The sequence below is a fragment of the Centropristis striata genome, chromosome 6 (genome assembly GCF_030273125.1).
Source record: "Centropristis striata isolate RG_2023a ecotype Rhode Island chromosome 6, C.striata_1.0, whole genome shotgun sequence".
Classification (NCBI taxonomy): domain Eukaryota; kingdom Metazoa; phylum Chordata; class Actinopteri; order Perciformes; family Serranidae; genus Centropristis; species Centropristis striata.
Window position 1 is genome coordinate 21,933,758 of NC_081522.1, and position 23,641 is coordinate 21,957,398.

The 23,641-nt window shown below is 38.1% G+C and overlaps 1 protein-coding gene across 1 annotated transcript in view; it reads left to right on the forward strand.

The window, feature by feature from the left end:
* tmtc2b (transmembrane O-mannosyltransferase targeting cadherins 2b) overlaps positions 1-18,787 on the forward strand; it is a 161,219-nt gene extending 142,432 nt beyond the window's left edge. Inside the window, exons 11-12 of the mRNA XM_059335609.1 lie at positions 5,754-5,817; positions 16,435-18,787. Of these exons, the coding sequence (XP_059191592.1) occupies positions 5,754-5,817; positions 16,435-16,614 (244 nt within the window). The 3' untranslated portion in view covers positions 16,615-18,787. The remainder of the gene's footprint in view (positions 1-5,753; positions 5,818-16,434) is intronic.
* Positions 18,788-23,641: the final 4,854 nt, after the last annotated feature.

Consider the following 23,641-nt stretch of genomic DNA (forward strand, 5'->3'; position numbering starts at 1 on the left):
CCAGCCTTCCCCACAGAGACAAAGAGACTGGATGACTGACAGGAGGGTTCACTCCGCTCATTCTGCTATGGAACAAAAGCGCCCAGGTGCTGAGATCGAGCACAGAGTGAACCCTCTTGTCATCCAGCCTGCTTGGAGGCAACAGACGAGAAAAACAAACACGCATGCGCATGGCGATATATCGAGGCCGGCAAAATTATTGAGTTCATTTAATTTATCGTGCGATTAATTGATTTATTGATTATCGGCCCAGGCCTAATTTTGTGTCTTTTTTGGTCATTTTGTGTCTTTTTTTGATCATTTTGTGTCTTCTTTGGTCATTTTGTTTCCTTTTCTTGTCATTTTGTGACAATGACATGGCAAATGTTGCCATGGATTAAACAGATGAGATACAACATGTTAATTAGTGAGCTTTAAAGGTGCTCATGGCTGGATTTTAGGAATGTCACAAAATTGATCGAAATGAGCATCAACATTTTTCTACTGAAATCAAAATCAGGATCCTTCAGCTTTGGCCCTTGATTACTTAAGGTTGAAATAATTTATTTTAGTGACAACACACTCCTTCAAGATGGCCGTAGTGTGGTACATTCCCCCCAAAATATAGCAGTTATATCAGACTTTATATACATAAATGAAAATGATAGTTGTAAGGGTATGAAACCAATTATCTGTTGATCTGTATCAATCAAGACTTGGGGATTTGGAGAAGCAAGACACTGCTAGTAGACTTTGTACCTTTGGACAGGGCCAGATGGCTGTTTCCTCTTTTCCAGTCTGCTAGGCCAGCTATTCTCAACCTTGGGGTCGGGACCCCAATTGGGGTCGCGAGATGATTTCTGGGGGTCGCCAAATCATTTAGGAAGTCAGCTCTGTCTCCACTGTGTTAAAGTGTTCATGTGTCAATGTGTTTTAGTCTTTTTGGTCATTTAATGTCTTTTTTTGGACATTTTGTGTCTTTTTTGGACATTTTGTGTCTTTTTGTGGTCATTTTGTGTCTTTTTTTTAGTCATTTTGTGGGTTTTTTGGGTAATTTTGTTTCTTTTTTGGGTAATTTTGTTTCTTTTTTGTTCATTTTGTCTTTTTTAGTAATTTTGTGTCTTTTTTTGATCATTTTTTGGTCATTTTGCGTCATTTTTGGTCATTTTGCGTCATTTTTGGTCATTTTGTTTCCTTTTTTTGGTCATTTTGTTTGTTTTTCGGGTGATCTGAACTGTGCGTGTGAGATTCTGTTCAGTGAGCGGGGGTCGCTGACAACATGCATGTTAAATTGGGGGTCGCGACTCAAAAAGGTTGAGAACTACTGTGCTAGGCTAAACCGACCACCTGCAGGCTGTACCTTCATATTAAGCAAGCGATTCCTAAAAGGTCTTACTGTTCCTTCAAGACCATTAAACTTTGATGTCAATCACCAAAGTTTGGTGAGGCTGCTGCTGCATTGCTCCACAGCTCAGTGTCTGACTGTTACCCAGCTGCTTTCTGCATAGCTCTTCCCCCACCGGGTCGATCACGCAGGATCTTCACCACCAACAGCTTTCAGTATTGAGAGCCTCTTCCAGGTCCAGACCCCTGGCAGCTAAAGAGGGCTTCAAGCAGCGATCGAGCTGAACTTTTCTCCGCCTGCTTGGCATGGGGTCCCACTCCTCCGCGGCTCATGTTCTTTATGTGTTTGTCTTGGATGCCGACATGGAAAAGCCCTCAGTTGGTGGGGACACAAGTGAATCTACTCGGGGGAAGGGAAGAGATTAAAAGGAGGGGGCAGACGCTTTCAGACGTGCAGTTGTCTTTTATTGCCCTCTTGGGCCCTTTGGGGTTTTTGACCATTTTGTTTCCAAACTAATAATTTCCTTCTGCCTCCTTTGAACCATTCTATAACTCTTATTTATAGTGTTAATATAGGACAGGAAAGGTTGATTAATGGCAAGGCCAATGGGGATGTTCTTCCCTTTAATGTGTCAAACATCAATGAAAGCCAAAATGTACACTGTGACATCACTCTGTAACATTAAACGGTATATTCAAAGACAGCCAGGGGAAAAAGAATCTCTAAAAGACACACTCAATCAGGTTATGCACTCAGTTCACCTCCTAGATTCCTATTTAAACCGCATGTCTTATATAATAATATAATACACCATATCATATTTGTATATTATTAGCATGTCATTATGTTAGGTATGCCAATTTGTGCATAGTTGGTTGTACCGGTGCATATAAATTTATTTAAATTGATAACCTCATAATGGTAATTGAAGGAATAAGTTACATTATTGTACATACCGTACAACCCTGAGGGAAGATGTCTGTGTTCAGTGTAGCACACTGCAAAAAAAGCCAACTTGTATTTTTTGCCTAAAACAGTGATTTAACTTGGTAAAACTTGAAAATATAAATTATTGACATTTAGGGCAATAATGTAAGTTAGCACAACAAAGGAAGCCAGTTGTCTGCTCAAAAACAAGTTGGTGAGTTGTTGTTACTTATATATTTAAGTTGGGGTTCACAACAAGGGACAATAGTTCCGCTAACTCTTATTTCTTTGTTGTGAAATGCGGGAAAGCGGTGAAATTCGGTCTTTAGCGAAAGCTAGCGGCTAACTGATGCTAGCGGCTCACTGATGCTAGCGGCGCACTAATGCTAGCGGCTAACTGAAGCTAACGGCTAACTGATGCTAGCGGCTAACTAATGCTAGCGGCTAAGTGATGCTAGCGGCTAACTGATGCTAGCAGCTAACTGAAGCTAGCGGCTAACTGAAGCTAGCGGCTAACTGATGCTAGCGGCGCTGCTTGTTACAGCTACAAGAGTAGCCATTAGCGTATCAATGCTAACTCAAAATTGTGGTCGCAACATTAGCTGACATTTCATAGCGGCATTACAATCGTGCCAATTCAGCACTTTGCAGAAGTTAGCAGAAGTAAGGATTAAAAGTTATTACAATGTAAAATTATACGTTCAAAAATCTGAATTCAGAGTTGAGCAAACTCAAAAACAAAACTTAAAATATTTAGTTTAATTGTCCAACTTAAAATTTTATCGAAGTTTGTTGCCTTGAAATTTTGAGTTCACCCAACTTTTCTTTTTTTGCAGTGCATTCTAACAGAGAGACTTTTACCTTGCTCAAGACAGATGGGATGAGTGCAGTTTAAGCACAGATATCTGGCTATTGTAGAAAACGCAATTTGTTCATTCAGTCATTAGTGTCCTACAATGTCACGCTCCTAAGCAGTACTGTCAGTGCAGTGATTTGTGCATGTCTGGGGTTAATAGACCATCTCCAGACAACAAGATGTCAGGGTAAGAAGATCAGTGGTTCAGTTGCTGATTTGAAATATGCCCAAGAATTTTTTCCCTACGGGGATTTTTTTTTTCTCCATTCCTACTCCATTTTCCCATCCTTCTCTTTATTCCTGTGCTCTTATAGACTCGCACTGACTCTTCCTCGGGTTTAAACCCAGGCAGCATTTTACATACTTGGCCTCCATTGTCTTCTGTGCTCTCCGAACCCACAGTCAGACAGCCCCAGGAGGTCCTGCTGCCCCTTGAGTCATGGTGTGGCAGCTCTCCAGTTCTCCTCTGATAATGTGTTTATAAATGTGATAATGATATTATATAATTAGATTTGTGCATTTTTTCCCTCTGAAGGTTGTGCTTTCTAAATATTATGCTGGCAAACAAATATATGGTTGTGGTTGGACGTGAAACCCACATTTATAATCTCCGGACAAATTCAGCAACTCAAGTCGGTGTCTGGATCGCCTTTGGAATGTAAAATGCTTTTTTGGAACAGAGCTGGAAAAAAATCAGTTGGACTAAAAAAAATAAACAGCAGAGGCATGTTCTTCTGTGTTCCTGAAGTATGTTACATGTAGGAAACATATTTAAGATCAAAATTACACAAAATGAAATGTGTTTTAAACATATTAGGTTGGTCCACCACTTTGGTTACGGACTGAAATATCTTGACAGCTATCTGAAAGTTTAAATGATAACCATGATTACCATTATCATGCAGACATTCATGATTCCCAAAGGATAAGTCAAGGGATTCCCAAGGATCCCTTGACTTTAGTGAGGTGATATATATGATTTTAAGTTATATATCTCAACCAAATACCCAACCAATAAGTTAACAACCTTAACTGTAGTTTGTGTTTCGCGATAATTAGCTAATGTTAGCATGCTAACACACGAGTCAAGATTGGGAACCTGCTACTGCTAGTCTTTTTTTTTTCTCCTTCTTATTGATCCAATAACTGTAAACTCATATTCACATTGCTTTTAAAATATCAAATGTGTTTTCTTGTTGGTAATTTTTTTAGAATATCCAATATTTCTTGGGTCACCACTTGACTCACAACTCTTTGTGTAGTTCACTTTTTTAAAACACATTCTGTCTTTTTGAGATACACAAACGTAAAAGCTTAAAACACAAGAACCAAGAGGCATAATTCTGGTTTGAGGCTTTATTTATCTTCCAGTTTTCTGAAAATGAGCATATGGAGTATCTATACACTACAATATACAATTTATGCACATTGCCAGCAGCCAGGTGGGTTGTTTGAGGCTAAAAGTCTCTTTCTGTAAAGGTTATATTTAATTTAAAATAAGACAGAGGCAAGAGAAATGAAAAACGTGTTTCCATTCAACATTTAAGCTTTTAAATCTTTACCATCTTATATGTAATTTAAAAAAGGAAAACAGTAAGTGTAGAATAACAGAATTGAAGTTGAGTTATAACCAATGTTTGAACACAGAAGACAGTGTATGGTTTGGTTAGCCCACTGATCTGGTAATCCTAAAGTAAAAGCTTTGCCTTTTATCTGGAACCATTTGCATGATGATCCCTTAATAACCTGCGACAGCCTAAATGAAACTGTGGTTCCATCGGCCTCGCTTCCTTTGATCATTACGACTTAAGGGGCTCCACAGCCAGCCGTCGTTGACTCTGCCCTTGACTTCGTCAAAGTTAAATTGTTTGCAATGAGACAATTGTTACCATCAGTGAAAAGCATGCAGCTGTGGACCATAAAGGTGATCTCTGAGATACCAGAGGATTAATAACAGGAAAGGCCGTGTGACAGAGGAGCCACAGGTTTGTGTATAACAGTAGGCAGAGCATGGGGTTATGAAAGAAGATTTTAAAAAAAGCATAATATAAGGCATCCTGTCTTGACTGCAGGTTTTATGTCCTCAGGAATTAAATATTTCTGGTTCCAGGGACTCATGCAGATAAGCCATCTGCCCCCAAAACCCTTTTTGTCGCAGTGTGGCATATGCAGCATCTCCTCTGCTGTCCTGGTTGTTATGATAGAATGATTAAATTACTTTGTGTTTCCACGCTGTTTGCATTCCTTCAGTGTCTCAGCATCCGTCCTGCGTGTCAAACCACAGCCACCCCCACCCCCCCACCAGCTGTAAACAGAAGTACAGTGAATATTCCTAATCAGCCTTGGTTTGTTGATGAGTTTCCTTCAAGTACCCCATAAGCCAAATGTCCCGACCTCAAGGTTCAATTAAAGCAGAAAGTGCTTGCTGTGCACCGCTCGGCACAGATGTTATCAAGTGAAAGATGCTATCGAACGAGACAGCCGCAGCCGATCGGACTCGGCTTTTCTCATCCCTCATGCTCTTCCCTCCTGTTATTTTCTCAGTGACCCCTGAGTGCCAGTAAACATGCAGGGTTCAAGGCCTCATCCGAAGCCAGCAGCAATAAAGATGAGTAATGATCGCCTCTCTCTGTTTTCCCTTTGCAGACAAGCCAGCCTGAACGAGGCAGCCGAGAAGTATTACGGACAAGCAGCGAACCTGAGACCTAATGTGAGTACCGCAACTAGCTAATAATCCCCATTACTATTTACCCTGATGGACACTGTGCAATCACAGTCTGGGTGGCTTTCCAGTGTTATTACTGCCCGCTCTGCCTTGTCACAACGGCCTTCATTGTCAGCAGCTTGAAGAAAAATGAGGGCTAGGTTTTTACTAAGCTCAGAGGTTTGTTTGTATAGCATCCATCACCAGCTTCAAAGGACAGGTCGGGGTAAGTAGATTGAAAAGAATAATGATAACAACACTCAGTCAGAGGACTTTGACATCTTGAAAATGAATGGGGGCCAGTCTTGGAGAGCTTTGGCAGGAGGGGTCGAGTTGTTGACTGAAGGTCGCAGATGGAGAAAAATATGTTTGCCATGTGGTCACCCTGTTTGTTCCTGTGTCTTGATTAGAAGAAATCAGTCCAGGATTAATGAACAAAATATATCTGGACAGTGTTATACAGACAATGAAGTTTGGTTCTGCAAGCACACAAACCCCAGTATAATATATACAAACAATGACAAACAAAAAGACAAACCAAAAGCGTAGAGCATAACAAATGGAGAAAAAGTTAACATTTCCACAGAAACTGTGAAATTGAGATGCTATTCCCTTTTGTTTTCCTTAGTGTCTATGTAGAGTTCAGTCTTTGCCAAAGAATTGCTTACTTTTTAACATCTAATTAAACCCAGATGCAAAAAAAATAATAATATTCTCATTGCTTCAGTTCAAACACATACATGAATAATGTAAGGGTACCATAGAGTTTAAGGTGAATAGTGGAAATATTTCCATAAATTCTCTTTTATGAGAAACACAAAGTCCACTTTGTGCTGTGGACGCTCTCACATCTAATCACTCACAACTTAGAGGTTTAGTTAAAGAAACTCTGGAAATCTTAAAGGATTTTTGTTGAGTAATTGCAGCTCACTTAGAAAAAGAGCATAATCAAGCCTTTTTTTCTCCAGAAACAAATGATATTGGGTGGTTTTCTGGTGATTTTCTTTACTTGTTCACCCCTTTAAGAGTCATGAGTAGAACTGTGATGCAGGGACGTGTCAAAAGAAGGGGTGGCACAGCTCACCCCCACCCATATATATTTTTATTTTTTATTTATTTTTTGAGCCAGTCTTGTGTTATTCCATTGCACAATGCATTTGAGATGAGAGCTGTCAGGAACACAGCCTCTCATTGGTCAGCAGACTCAACCCAAGGCATCATGGGATTATCATTGGATGGCTAACAACAACAATAAGTGTAAACACCACAGATTATATTCAGTGTTGGATTTATCATTGTCTATTTATTTTACAAAGTCCCCAAAAAGACACCACATTTCAAGGCCGGATTACAAAGCTTCTGCACCGGAGCCAACATTGGAACGGCTCAACTGTATTGTTAGCCTATCCTTCTCAGTGGCGAGACTGTCGGTAGGCCGCCAAACGGCTTTGCTTTTTCAACGTGGTAAGAAAAAACCTAAAGTCATGGGGGCTGGACCCCTTCCAGCATGCAATGGGTAAGAGGCAGGGTAAACTTCGGTCATCAGTCTGGGCTAACACTATCACTGGGTTAACAGGAGAGATTGTCGTGCCCTTTGATGGATATGTACTTCTGCCAAAATTTGAGTTTGTGTTCCTTCAGTCCTGTTTCAGGGCCAGATCTGTGTCATTTTCACATGATTCTTTCTTGGCATGTGCAATAGTAAAAACATGCATTTGATGTCCACATCCAAACACAGAGGCGCTTTTTTGACCCGACTTGGTCACTTTTGCTTGAATGCCTTTTGCTACTTGTATTGCTTACAGCTGAGGCATAATTATAATTTAGCATCTTCATCCATCTTCTTTACCATTATCCTTTGTTCTTTCCGATGCGACTTGACTTAAGCCATGTACCCTGTCCATCTTCATTTGTCATTTCATGCTCTACTGCCGCTTGACTCTTCACTCTCCAACGGCACTGGTGTTTTGTATTAAGCACATATGTTCGCTCGCTCTGAGTGAGAGAGTACAATTCCCTCCATTGAAAGGATTTAGTCCCTTAGTCCTGCAATTCCCTCTATCTAGACGAGCTAAATCCCATTGGATGCTTGGTTTGCTTTGGTCGATCTTTGCACCCGATGACATCTGTCCTTTTCCAATTCCATGTAGATATTCTTAACCCAAATACCAATCTGAAGTCATTATGGTCAGGTCATTCCCCAACCTAGCCTCCACTTTTTACTCTCACAGCCTTTACAGCATATGTTGCTTTATGGTCTAGGTTAATATGCTCCACATCTGGCCGCGCCTCTGCTGCTACATGCCAGTTTTGGGAAGGGTAGGCAGGCAGAGAGGTTGCAGAGCAGCAGGAAATGAGGAAAAATGAAAGGTTTTGACGAGGGAACATTTTGCAGAGTGTTGCAAGTGTTGCAAGGGTGAGGAAGAATGCAGGAGTAGGGCTATAAATCACAAAAGTCTTAGCTTCGTGAAGTAGAGGGAGAAAGGCTTGGGTGAGGAAAGGTGGGAGCCTACAGGGGAGAGTGGAGGAAGGAAACTCAACTCAGGAATTGATAAGTATTGCATGGGAGGAGAAGAAAAGGTCTTTTGAGCTTCACCGAGAGGAAAACCAGAAATCCAGGAATCAGAGGCCCATTTCAAAATTGTGGTTAGACATCTTCACCAACATTTCATCCATCTAAAAGCCCACTATTTCCTGGATGGACTTATATAAACTCTTGTTATGGTAAAAGCTTGCTGAAAAATGTCTGTATATTTGCCAGCAATCAAATCGGCACATGCTATCATATGTACAGTAGTTGTTTCTCTCTGTGCCATTGTTCTGATGTCCCATTGGTCGGATGGCTCAATAATCCCAAAGTGTAATCTTTCTCTAATCCTAACCAAGTGTGACGATCTGATATCAGAACATTGAGCATTCCCCATGGCAATTAGTTGACCTTCGTCGTTCTATCATTCAGTGAGTCTATTTTTCCTGACTCATGTTACCTTGTGAACTCACTGACCTCTTTGAAACAGACTGATGCTGGGTGTGATTTCCACTTGGGGGGGGCATGTTCCCTTCACTTTTCAAGATGCTTTTTTTAGTCTCCCTCATTTTTTACCCTTTCAGTTTGATTCATTCACTGGAAGATCCAACTAAATTACATCCTCTTACTGTTAAATGCATGATGGGAAAAGCTCTGAGAATTTTAAATACTCATCTAAGATGCCTTAACTTATTTTCGTTCTCTCAAAGCATTTAAGATTTGCAAGCAGAAGCAGGTGATTTTGAGAATTTTTCTGCCTCTGATTTAGCCTCCCATGCAACATACAAGCTGTCTTTCCTTATTGGCGGTGACTGTTGGGGGGCTACATACTGCCTCAAGTACCCTAACTCCTAAGTATTTGGGGTAAAAATACAATGATTTATCTATTTTTCCGAGAGATTCTGGAAATAGTAATCAAATGTAAAGTAGTAAAAATGGTGCTCTTTGCAGTAAATAACCATCCATCCATCCATCCATCCATCCATCCATCCATCCATCCATTATCCTAAACCTCTTATCCGAAATCGGGCTGCAACCGATCCCAGCTGACATTGGTCGAGAGGCGGGGTTCACCCTGTACAGGTCACCAGACTATCACAGGGCTGACACATAGAGACAGACAACCATTCACCCGCTCATACATACCTATGGGCAATTTAGAGTCACCAAACATAAGCTACATGTTTTTGGGAACCTGGTCTCACAGGAATCCGTGAAATAGCCACGGAAACTGACACGGATTTTGCTACAATGCAAATTAATATTTTTCCCTATTGGTTTGTGTCCAAGTCATGTGACTTTCAAGGTCCCAGAGGTTAGAATAAAAAACTTGGCGGACAGTTATCTCATTTTTAGTGAAAAAAAAAAAAAAATCAATATTTTGACTTAGTTTCTGCATAAAAATGGATTTTGATCACATTTCTAGCAAGAATGATGTTGGTGTTGATGTTTTATTTTCTAAATATTCACTCAGTGAATGTACATAATCACTTTGTATGTTGGAATAGCCACGGGATATGACTGTCATTAACTTGCATTGTAGCGAAATCCATGTCAGTTTCACGGAAATTTGAGTGATTCCGTGGCTATTCCACAGATTTTGAGTTAAGCAAATCCGTGGCTATTTCACGGATTCCTGTGAGACCATGTTGGTTTTTGGACTGTGGAAGGAAGCTGGAGTATCCAGAGAGAACATGGAAAGTCCACAAAGAAAAGCTGCAGGGCCTTGCAGTAAATATATTTTAAGGTTATAAGGTTCATGGTTGACATTTGAAATTATATTTTTAATCCAAATAATAAATCAAGAAAATTCTAGGTGATTAAAGTGATTTCTTATGTGGATTTCATTTTTAGTATACTAACTTTATTATGTATATGATGATGATGAGCATAATTAGCAAAAATATGAAACCAAACTGTGACTGAGGTTAAGGGATAATTGCATTTAACTTTACACTTGATCCTCACCAACTTCACAAAATGGCATTAACACCAATTTGCCAATATACACCTACTTGTCGCCTACATGTTGTGGATACAGTTTTTGTGTGTGGCCCCTTCACTGTCACTTTCAACTATGTCCAGATGTATAAACAGTTATATATTTTGGCTAGCATTATTCTGAGTAGTTAAGATCCCCCGACTTGCAAATTGATCCCCCAGCGTTATTTTGTGGTTTGACCTTCAAATGGTGGGTCAAACTGGAGGTAATTTATTGCGCAAACAGCCTTAGAATTACTCCGACCATTAAAGTCAAGAACTCTGGCTGCTCCTGTGAACAATAATTGAAACACAAGAGAGAAATCTTTGTTTTTCCAAGGATTAATGTAATTGCTATGCAGCAAATGTGTATTGATATCTAGTATCTTTAACGCTGCACGCTGTCAGGAAGCAACAGTAGACGTGTTGGTCATGCCAGCCTTTTCTTTAGCCAAGGCATCATATAGCATCATATGGATATATATAGCATGTTTTATGTGTGTTGAGGTGAAAAGCGGCTCCTCTCCTCTCTATGGGACAACAAGATTATTCCAGAGTCTCTTTGATTTATTCATCAATTTAATTCTCCCTATGAGAAAAGAAGCACTATTGGACATATTGTTCCCATTGAAATTCTCATGCATGGAGCATCACTCATCCAAGCTTGACGCTGGAAAAACACAGAGATGTTTTGAGAGTTTTGTGAGACAAGGGTGGAACAGTCAAGCAGCGCAGGGCAGTTCACACAACCTAGAGTGTGGACAAAGCAAGATAAATGGCCATACGATCTGAGACTGTCTTTGTTTTGTAACCTCTATGAAAAGGTATTCTAAGTGCATGGATAACCAAATGATGGATATGCAGAAAATAAACTTTAAACTCACTATAATGGATGTACTGTGTGGGAATTGTTTAGGTTCAAATGGTCATCTGTGGTTGTTTGTCCTCAGGAATGCATTTCCTTTTGGTCCTATGGGTTTGGTTTCCTTCTGTTGGTAGTTTATCATATATGTTTAATCATATAGAAAAGCATGAATTAAATTTAGTCTGAATATTTATTGATAGTTGATGCAGGTACCCCAAGAAAGCTTTTTACATGCTTTTACAAGCATTGGAAGGATTGCCATAATATTTGTACAGATATTTATGGTCCCCAGAGGATGTATGCTGCCAACTTTAGTAATTCCCTGGCTTTTCATTTAACACCATCACAAGATTTACATTTTATTTTGTCCAAGAAATATGTTGTCAACTATTTAATGGGGTTACCATGAAATTCTGCACAAATGTTCATGGTCGTCCAGAGGATGAAGTTGATTAGCCTTGGCAATCCTGTGACTTGTAGCAATAGGTCAAATATGTCACTTATTCTGTGAAATAGAGCAACATTGATTGAATGGACTGGCACAATATTTGATTCAGACATTCATGGTTCCCAGAGGATGGATCCTAATGACTTCAGTCACTCCTTGACTTGTTCTGTAGCGCCACTTTGAGGTTGATATATTTCTGGCTCACAGTGACATGTCTTGACAACTATTGCATGGATTATCATGAAATATGGTTCACACATTCATGTTCCTCTCAGGATCAGTTGTAATAACTTTGGTGATCTCTTCACTTATTCTCCAGTGCAAAAAAATTAATATGTCCTTAATATGTCCAACTGTGATTTATGACTAAATAGCATGGGATTAGAACACTGACATAAATCGCGCATTCGTAATGAGACCCGCGCGCACGCAAATCAAACATCCGCGCGCACATTTTTTTTTTTTTCAAACGCTTTCAAATCACTCGCGAGCTATTTTGTATCCTGCATCTCTGCTCCCTAGAGCAGTAGTTCTCAACCTTTTTGAGTCGGGACCCCCAATTTAACATGCATGTTGTCCGCGACCCCCGCTCACTGAACACAATCTCATTCGCACAGTTCAGATCACCCAAAAAAGAAACAAAGTGACCAAAAAAAGACACAAAATGACCAAAAAAAGACACAAAATGGCTTAAAAAAGACACAAAATGACTTAAAGAAGACACAAAATGACCAAAAAAAGACACTAAATAACAAAAAAAAGACACAAAAATGACCAAAAAAAGACACAAAATGACTTAAAGAAGACACAAAATGACCAAAAAAAGACACAAAATGACCAAAAAAGACACAAAATGACCAAAAAAAGACACAAAATGACTAAAAAAAGACACAAAATGACCAAAAAAAGACACAAAATGACTTGGTTGAAAAATGAAAATGAAAAATGATTTGGCGACCCCCAGAAATCATCTCGCGACCCCAATTGGGGTCCCAACCCCGAGGTTGAGAGTAGCTGCCCTAGAGAAATATTGCAGCCTGCGAGGAGGAAAACACGATTTGCATGCGCGCAAGTTCACTTAAGGTGTGTTTTTTTTAGTGGCCGGTTTTTGTCAGTAAGGGGGCGGGGCCTAGGCGGGCATGCCAATCACCATTGTACCGAATATGATTGGTTGAGCGACTTTGCTGATTCGACAGCAAGGTACGGCAGCTCCAGTAGGACAAACGGGACAAATCTCACAGCCCTGAATGCCTGAAGAACATGGGTTGTGATTTGGTGTTATATATTGCCTTGACTTGAAAGTTTGCAAATGTCACACAGAGCAATGTACTCCAATATGCTTGTCTGAGCTCTGTCTTTTGTTTCCTCCATCGTTGACATTAATCTGATAAAACGCTCTGATTTTTGTAACTTGGATCTTGTTGCACATAGACTGTACAGTTTTTAGCATGTTAACATTGTGATGTTACCATGAAACTTAAAGAACCACCTGACAGAGCCACTAGCAGTCTATACGGACTGGTTACGACTACAGTTTTGTTACTAAGCTCTTGCTGTTTTTCTGCCACACTACGGTTGTTGTGACTGGTTCACATTTCCAAGCATTTCTCAAAACATTCCACAGGTTTCTCATAACATTTATGGAAATTACTATTCTCTCATGCCAGAGTGTTGCTCTGGGAATTACTCTTGATTAGTTAATAGGCCATGAGAAAGAAATTAAGGATTAGTCTTGTGGTACTGCACATTAGTAAACGTCAAGATGTCATAATCATGTGCCATTCCTTGTGACAATGATGTATGGGACCATAATTATAAGAAAAAGCCACAAACAATGCAGCACATGATTGGTCATTTTACTTAGACTGTTTTATTTGAACATTCCTTGTTTCCTAGAAATGGCAATTACAAAAATTACAATAGTCTCAAGCAGTAAAACAGTAGCTTCTCTACAGGATTAGACATCTTTTCCACACTTCTAACTTAAATGGGGATCAGATGTGGCCCCTCCCTTGGCCTGGATACTTCACAGTCTTACCGTGATTGCACCCTGGACACTTTTCCTGTACTTATGTCCTCATGACTCACCCGCCTGTCGCACTGGCCCTTGGCACCAGCAGGAATTTACAGTATATTAATCTAGAGCCACTTCAAAGTGGTGGTTGGTTGCTCCCTCTGACATCTGTGGCCACAGACAAGACACAAAGACACGCAAAGCAGCATGGTTACCAAACCCTAAACACTGCACTGCAGTCTGTGTGATCAGACAAACAGGAAGCAATAATGTGTCAGAGTCTGCCTCATGAGATGCTAGAAAGCTTCAGGAAAACTGGGAATATTTGAAGCAGAATTTTGATGCTGTGTTTTTTTTTTGTATGTTTGTTTTTCCACCTTTTCAACTTTTCATATCTGTTTATCGTAACTACAGTTCCCGTTTTATTTAAAAGGTCAAAATAACTTCATATAGTCATCTACTATGGCATTTTCTTAGTTTTGTATTAAGACCCAGAGTGTTTAAATCTCCAACTTTCTGAAGTAACATCTGTTTAGAGTTTGTCTGTGTGGAGTCCAGTGCCCACACAACAATTAATTGGATGTGGCTCCGTGATATAAAAAAAATCTCTGGCCAAATCCAATTCCCTGTTAAATTATGTATACCCCCAAAGTGTGAATAGTTAGACTTCATTTGCATTAATCATCTTATCCACTCATTGGCTCTGATGTTGTAAAATTTGAATTTCTCATTAAATGAATTCTCTAAACAGACCATTAGTGGTGAGTACATAACAGTCAGCTCGCTCTTGTTATGTCTTAGCAGATGACTCACTGTTTATAGTAGCTGAACCTACGTCTCAATAACAGGGTATGAGTCCTGCACTGCTGTTTGTGAACAGAAAGGGCCTCTCTGAGTATCTCTGGAACAAAGCTTTAACCCATAAGAACCCACGGTAACAAACACTTTAAATATTCTAGAACAGGGTCTCAAACTCAAATTACCTGGGGGCCGCTGGAGGCAGTATCAAAAGGACTAAAATTACACAAAATTACAAAAAAAGGACACAAAATGACAGAAAAAAACTAAATTACTTAAAAAAGACACAAAATTACTAAAAAAAGACACAAAATGACAGAAAAAAACTAAATTACTTAAAAAATACACAAAATGACAGAAAAAAACTAAATTACTTAAAAAAGACACACAATGACTAAAAAAAGACACAAAATGACAGAAAAAACTAAATTACTTAAAAAAGACACAAAATGACAGAAAAAACTAAATTACTTAAAAAAGACACAAAATTACTTTAAAAAAAAGACACAAAATGACAGAAAAAAATAAATTACTTAAAAAAGACACAAAATTACAAAAAAGACACAAAATGACAGAAAAGACTAAATTACTTAAAAAAGACACAAAATTACTAAAAAAAGACACAAAATGACAGAAAAAAATAAATTACTTAAAAAAGACACAAAATGACAGAAAAAAACTAAATTACTTAAAAAAGACACAAAATGACAGAAAAAACTAAATTACTTAAAAAAAGACACAAAATTACTAAAAAAAAAAGACACAAAATGACAGAAAAAAACTAAATTACTTAAAAAAGACACAAAATTACAAAAAAGACACAAAATGACAGAAAAAAATTAATTACTTAAAAAAGACACAAAATGACAAAAAAAGACACAAAATGACAGAAAAAAATTAATTACTTAAAAAAGACACAAAATGACAGAAAAAAACTAAATTACTTAAAAAAGACACAAAATGACAGAAAAAAAACTAAATTACTTAAAAAAAGACACAAAATGACATAAAAAACTAAATTACTTAAAAAAGACACAAAATTACTAAAAAAAAGACACAAAATGACAGAAAAAACTAAATTACTTAAAAAAGACACAAAATGACAGAAAAAAACTAAATCACTTAAAAAAAATACAAAATGACAGAAAAAAACTAAATTACTTAAAAAAGACACAAAATTACAAAAAAGACACAAAATTACAGAAAAAACTAAATTTCTTAAAAAAGACACAAAATTACTAAAAAAGACACAAAATTACAGAAAAAAACTAAATTACTTAAAAAAGACACAAAATGACAGAAAAAACTAAATTACTTAAGAAAGACACAAAATGACAGAAAAAAAACGAAATTACTTAAAAAAGACACAAAATTACTAAAAAAAGACACAAAATGACAGAAAAAACTAAATTACTTAAAAAAGACACAAAATGACTAAAAAAAGACACAAAATGACAGAAAAAACTAAATTACTTAAAAAAGACACAAAATGACAGAAAAAAACTAAATTACTTAAAAAAGACACAAAATGACAGAAAAAAACTAAATTACTTAAAAAAGACACAAAATGACAGAAAAAAACTAAATTACTTAAAAAAGACACAAAATTACTTAAAAAAGACACAAAATTACTAAAAAAGACAAAAGACACAAAATTACTAAAAAAAAGACACAAAATGACAGAAAAAATTAAATTACTTAAAAAAGACACAAAATGACAGAAAAAAAACTAAATTACTTAAAAAAGACACAAAATTACTAAAAAAAAAAAGACACAAAATGACAGAAAAAACTAAATTACTTAAAAAAGACACAAAAAAAGACAAAATTACTAATCATAATATAAACATAAAATTACTAACTGTGATATATCCCCCATAACTTTCCTCTATGGATAACTGGGTGTGGGTTCTTATGGGTTTAGCTACCCTGAGGTGTGCTTATGAAACTGATCTGGTCCTAAAATGACTAACATTCTTTTTGGGTTTCAGTATCCTGCCGCCTTGATGAACCTGGGGGCGATCCTCCACCTCAACGGGAAGCTGCAAGAAGCTGAAGCCAATTACCTCCGAGCACTTCAACTGAAACCGGACGACACCATAACACAGTCCAACTTGCGTAAGCTGTGGAACATTATGGAGAAACAGGGCCTGAGGACCATGAGCCCCTGAGCTCACCCCGCCCACCGACCTGCCATCTGCACGCCAGACCCCGTGGGGACGGGCGGCCTACACGCTGCTCATTCGCTCTTCTCATCCAGGAAAGATGGAAGAGACTCAGAGAGGCCAGGACTGTGCCGCACAGCCCTCCTAATAACTCCTGAGCTCTGCATACACCTCAGGCCAGCAGCTTTCCTCAGAAGCATTGCTCACCGTTTGGCAGGCGCTACGTGGTATTTGGACTCTTTAGAACGTTCTTCAAGATTAGTGCTCTCACAGGAACCACGTTTTTGTTCTTTTCTCTTTTTTTGTTTCTTTTATAACTCAAGCACTTAAACTTGAAGTAAGACCATAGGTACATCCTGCAGTATTTGTGATGAATTAGGGTTTTTTTTAAATCAGCAATTGTAGTTTCAAAGGGGTGGAACTTGTCTCAGAGCAGTGTGAGCTATAAGCTATAAGAGAAAGAAAAGAATCTCAGAGCACTGCACTGAGATGATTTTCCATCACAATTTAATAAAGGTCTTGGTTTGATCTGCTGTTACATCTTAATAATGAAGAAAAAAAGGCAATATGAAGATTTGGATATCATCCAAAATCACCAAATTAAGTTTAAATCACAGTTTAAATTGTCATCAGAGTACACACATAATCCCATAATGAAGGTATGACAATTTGCACCATCACTGCAAGCCATTTGTAGCAGATGTCCTGATGTTTGGTGAAAACTTGAAAAAGGGAATTTAATTTGGTAGCCATTACAGCACAACAATAGCCTCTAAAAGCTCCACGAAGGCTGGATTTTGCCAAAAACTGCATGTTTTGGCAAGAAAAAACTCAAAAGCAAAGGAAAATGGGACTCCTTTCACGTTTTAATGCCTTATAATAAAAGGTGTGAGTCTTCTCTAGCAGTGTACAGTAGCATACAGGGGGCATTTTTACCACTACTGCCTCTTGTTCTGCACTGGAGAGGAAGTCAAGTCACCATGGTAACTAAGCAATGAATGGAAATAACAAAGAGGCAGGTACAGTCGTTTTGGGGAACATGTTTCCACACACGCCTGAAGCTTTTACAGATAAAAGTGCGGAGCTGAATCAGATGAAAGAGTTCTTCTAACCAAATACAAAAGCGATGCCGATGCACACCTTTTCATCACAGAACAATGCACAGACACAGCATGTCTCAGTTTTATGTTTTTGTTGGAATAAAACTAATTTCATTGTGTTTGTAAATGAATCCTAATATATACCTACATTGTGTATAGTATACAGAAAATCTTGCAGCAAAAAAGTAGCCAGACTGAAAGTGGAAGCTCATCTACTGAGCGAGTTTGGTTTCGTTACATGAAGTATTTCTCATATTGTCGGTCTTAAGGTCTCATTTTGTATATATTCTGTGTAATTAACATCTATTTGTTTGTTGTTGTTGTCAGCATACGGTAAGTGAAACAGCACCTTGCAGGAAGTAAGACTTTGTACAGTATTTGTGATCATTTGTTCGTTATTGGCCACAAACCTCCCGAACTCTCTGTGTCCTTAGTTTATACATTGTAAGTTATTGTAAGTTTATACATTGCTTCGTGGTACCTTAGCAACCGAACCAGCTGGCACTGTGTTTTACATGTAAAATGAAGGAAGTTAGCAGATGTGATGCACACGTTTGTGGTCATTGCTGAGAAAAATCTCCAAATACAGTCGAGAGGTTCTTTATTGGTAAAACAGAGGATCAAATGTTGAATATATATGTCACTTGTTGCAGTCACACTGTTCTGTTTTTGACTGTGATGGTCACTTGTGATATGTTTAGTAATATAACTCAGTTCACATTCATTCACACATCCCGTAGTCAAAGAGCTTCTCCTGTGTATATAAAGTGTTTTTGAACAAACACTGATAATTGCTATTGCTTGAGTGAAGATGTAAAAGAAAAAGAAAAAGCTGTTTCACTCTGTGTCTCTGCTCAGGGATCTCAAGCGGTTATGGGTTATTGCAGACACTTGTTCACAGAGCGTTTACTAAATTAAAGATTTATTTTTGAAAGTTGTCGTATTTGTATAAATTATCGAGATTTGTAGCCTTTTTCTCCTTTTTGTAATATAAAGATGAACAATGTGCCAGGATAGACTTTTTTTTTTCCCAATGTTGCTTTTTATTTCCACAATAAATTTATGGTGTTCTGCTTTTGTTTTGGTTCCTGTGCAGCTGTTTTTTTTTTAAGTAAACCTCGGTCACAGATGAATTCATGGATTTCATATGGATTTTTAACCCTCTATGGTACGGTGTTGCCCTCAGACAACATACCCACTGGCCTTTTATATTTCTACAATGCATGTTTTTGAGTGATGCAATTCTTTAAAAAAGAGGGAAGAGTATAGGGAACCACTAGCAATGCTTTGATGTGTCACATGACCTCCAGGAGGCCATATTGAAACCCTATTTTTGCAGACTTTTCCAAAGGAAACGGCTTTGCCATTTTCGCCACAAAAAATCACTCAAAGCCTCATTTTGTGGCTCTTTTCCATCTGCAAAAAAGATATTCCTACCAATAGGTGAGTAAACCTTAATTTCTGATAGGTTAATGCAGTTTATTTTCTAATTAAATAATAGAAACTTGTTAAAATGCAACTGTTGCCCTGAGGCAACAACATACCATTATGGAAAATTTCTATGTTGCCTCAAGGGAAAAAATAACTATTATGGAATCAGCATGGCAGCATGAGATATTGGTAGTGTGTGTTTATGTATTTAATAATGTTCAAAAGCATAGCATTCATCATAATTTTGTTTTGATCTTGATAATGTAACAAATATATATTTGATGTTGGTTGCAGTAAAGTAAAGTTCAAGCTATGACTATATTCTGTAGGCCATAGTCTACTATTATAGTGAACTTTACATGTCTTATTTGCTTATAATTTCCACACATGGCAACAGGCAACAAACCCCAAAAACTTCCCAATTTTTTTAAAAATAAAATTTTGTTTACTTAGTCTATTTTAAGACAAAAAAACATTTATAACATTTATAATAATAATAATAATAATAATAATAAATTTTATTTGTAAAGCACTTTTCAAACAGAAATCTCAAAGTGCTACAGAAACCAGAAACAAGAAAGAGAAAACTCATTAAAATCAGCAGTAGATTAAAAAAAATACAAAATAAAAGAGACGGGTAATAAAGTACATTATGCAGAGACAAAATCAAAACATCTAGGGACAGCCTAAAAATGCCTCCCTGAAATTTTTTTTCCTAACTGGCATCATAATGCGTACTATAGAGGGTTAAGATTCACCACCATTTAAAAACAGACATGCCTTTCACACTCTGCAGCAGCGTCTACAGTCCTAAGTCACATTTCCTTTATATTCATGTGGGATGGTAGTTAATGGGGTGGTCCTGCATGCTGGGGAACAGGCTTTACAGGGCATTTAAAGTGCCCCTCTGCAAATTTGCTAAAATGTGTCGTAAAATCAACTCAAATGGATCTCCTCTGCTTTCATCTTTGAACAACAAAGAAGTCGTGTAAATAATCCCATATGGAAGGAGTAGCACAGTCTCTACATATGGTCGGTGTGTTTCGATTACAGCCGCCCACGCGATTCAGACCCCGCTGACAAGCAAAAGGCCCTTCCCTGAGAACCAAGCAGTCCGCCTTGTGATGTTTCTCACATGTCTACATGGAAGCTCTGCTCCCATCACCGGAGCTCACTATGGTGCCCGGCTCTCCATATTGGACTGGAATGCTCAGAGGCTGCCTGCGCTGTCTAGTCCAGTTTGAATCTTCTCATAACACAGGTGTGCTTCACTTATCTTGACAAATAATGAAATAGTGAAGCTTGCTGGTTTGTTGGGTTGTGGAGTCACGCTACAAATGCTTTCATTTCTTGCTGTAGGCTCCAGGAGGCAGATGGGTTTCTACTCTTATAAAGTAAAATAGACCGCCGACTTTGAAATGAACCACATTACATATGGTAACGGCAGTGGAAGCCAAAAGTACTGTTATATTTGAAGGTGCAAGTAATTTCACAGACACAGTTTTTGTTCAGTCCTGAAGGATTTTCAGCTGTGGGAGCAACATGTCAGTCAGTCCATTATCGGCTACCATCTCATCACTATTTACCTTTTTATTTAGTTTTGTCTGCACTCAAATGTAAATGTCGTAAATGTCGACTCAACTCAAAACTCTAATCACACTTTTCAAGTTGATAACTGTTCTGTAAACTAATAGCATTTCTGCAAAAAATGCAATATTGAGCTCTGCCGACATTTCTCCTTAGGGCATTCATACTGTTCCTACAACGACATAATATTGGCAACCATCCACATTGTAATACGGCATCACAAAAGGTAGTTGGCGGTGACATGTAACAAAGCAGCTGCAGTGCAACACAGCAGCACAGTACAGAATGTATGTGCAGCGGCAGGATGAATACAATAAGCACTGACGGTTTGTTCACAGTAAGCAACGGCAGCAGTAGCCTGGGTATACCCACACTGCCTTGCGCGCTCGAATTTCATTTCGGTAGCGGGGCTATTAGCCGCTAGCGGCTAATAGCCCCGCTACCGTAACGCAGTTGTTCCGCAGTTGTTCCGCAGTTGTTCCATCTTGCATCTTGTGGCAGTCACGTTGATTCACCTGGAACAGTCTCGCCAAATCCCCCCCATATCACGGCTTGAAACGACAGTCTGTAAGGAGCTAATCACTAGTGCAAAAAAAAAAAATCCACTAGAACACCAGTAATATTGGTCCTTGTCCCCAGAGGCTAAATTGTCATCAGACCAACAGCCAATATGTTCCAACATTGCCCAGAGCATAAATAATATTAACTTAATAATTCCCTGACTACCCACTTAACATCATGCTTGTTTGCATTGCCATTGTGAGCATTTTAGCATATTCATGTTAGCATCAAACTTGAAGCACAAACATGCACAAGTAGACCCGTGGGTCTGTTTTCTGTGAGCAATATCAGTCTTGTTAAAAGTTTAAGCAGTTTCTCAGACATGGTCTTGGCCCTGCTGTAAAACATTTTTATAATATATTAAATGGACCAAAATTTGGTCCATGCACCCACACCACATACTGTTCAAATTATGTCTGCACAAGTCTAGATATGATATGTAACTGTAGCCATAACTCTCATGTGAGCTTTCCTAAAAAAAAAAGAAACTAAAGTTTATGTGAATCTCAGTGTCAGCTGCCTTTCAACAAACATGCTGCTTCTGGGTTCTCATGTCCTCATTTGCTTTTAAAACTCTCAACACGCGGGTGTTTATGCAGGCATCAATTTGTCAGTTGTTATTAGTACTGCACGGCCTAAATTACAGCCGTAATGATAAATCAAGACAAGGATCCTTTTCCATTGACAACATCATTATGTGCAGCAGAGAGCCTGCAAATTAAATCATTTGAAGAATTACAAATTGATGTGAAGTGACATCATCGTAACCAAAGCGATACAGTGCAGATTTGGGAGTGATATATTACAGTACAGATTAAACAGTATTTCATCATGCAAGGTATACTTCTTTGAAAATAGACATGTCAGACAAGTGTCGAGTTATGAGACATAAAAATCTCTTCCCCTCGAGACAATTATATCTCATTCAATTTGATTTCCTGTTCTTCAATATCAAAATATTCCCATTTCTCTCAGCAACTACAATGCTTCAAGCTGGGAGAAATGAATTTGTTTTATCACGCTCCGATCTTCCTGCTTTTATCAAGCAAATATTTTTGCGGTATGTGCTGATGAACTATCACCACTTTGATCTGAAGAGCCTGAGCCGAGCGCTCGCAGCAGCCGGCCAGCTTCTGCAGAGCGGACGGCTGTGCGTGATGCTGAGAATTCTTCCCCTCTGGACCCAATATCCACTGTTATTACTTGATAGAAGAAGCATTAAGATGAGACTCTGCTTCATATTATTGAAGTGTTTTGATGTCCAGAAAGGAAATTGTCTTTCTTTGGTGTTATGTTGCTGTGTAATAGCCGTTAGCCTGGTGTAACAGAAGCTACGTCTTTAAAGTACAAAGTGCTCATTAGAGCAGTAGTTCTCAACCTTTTTGAGTCGTGACCCCCAATTTAACATGCATGTTGTCCGCGACCCCCGCTCACTGAACAGAATCTCACACGCACAGTTCAGATCACCCAGAAAAGAAACAAAATGACCAAAAAAAGGAAACAAAATGAACAAAAAAAACCGCAAAATGACTAAAAAAAGACAAAAAATTACAAAAAATGACACAAAATTACCAAAAAATGATCAAAAAAAGACACAAAATGACCAAAAAAAGACACAAATTAACCAAAAAAGACAAAATGAACAAAAAAAGAAACAAAATTACCCAAAAAAGAAACAACATTACCAAAAAAAACACAAAATGACATAAAAAAAGACACAAAATAACCAGAAAAATACATTAAATGACCAAAAAGACTAAAACCCATTAACACATGAACACTTTAACACAGTGGAGACAGAGCTGACTTCCTAAATGATTTGGCGACCCCCAGAAATCATCTCGCGACCCCAACCCAGGGTTGAAAATAGCTGCATTAGAACATGGCAAAGTTCACAAGGAGGGGGATGCTTGAGCCTTTTCTTTTGTCAGATTTCTAGGTAACGCTTTATATTAAGGTCCTTGTAATAACCATTAATTAACAAGTAATAAGCATCTTGTAAGTCCTTACAAGATGCTTATTAACATTATTGTGTATTTATAAGCTTATATAAGTGTTAATAATGGCATTACAAACACCCATGACCCACCCATTATGTCTTTGCCATGCCTTTATTAATCTTATTTTGTTTGCTTATTGATATTAAAGTATACTTTATTGCTCATCTATTATAAGTTAACTATAAGTTAACTATGCTTTTTGCAACTAGCGGATCTAAAGCGAGAACAATGCCTTATTACTTGTTAATTAATGGTTATTAAGGACCTTATTATAAACCGTTACCCATTTCTCTTTATATTGTATGTAAATACACTGTGATGCTGTAATTGTGTACAATTAGAAACACATGTTGC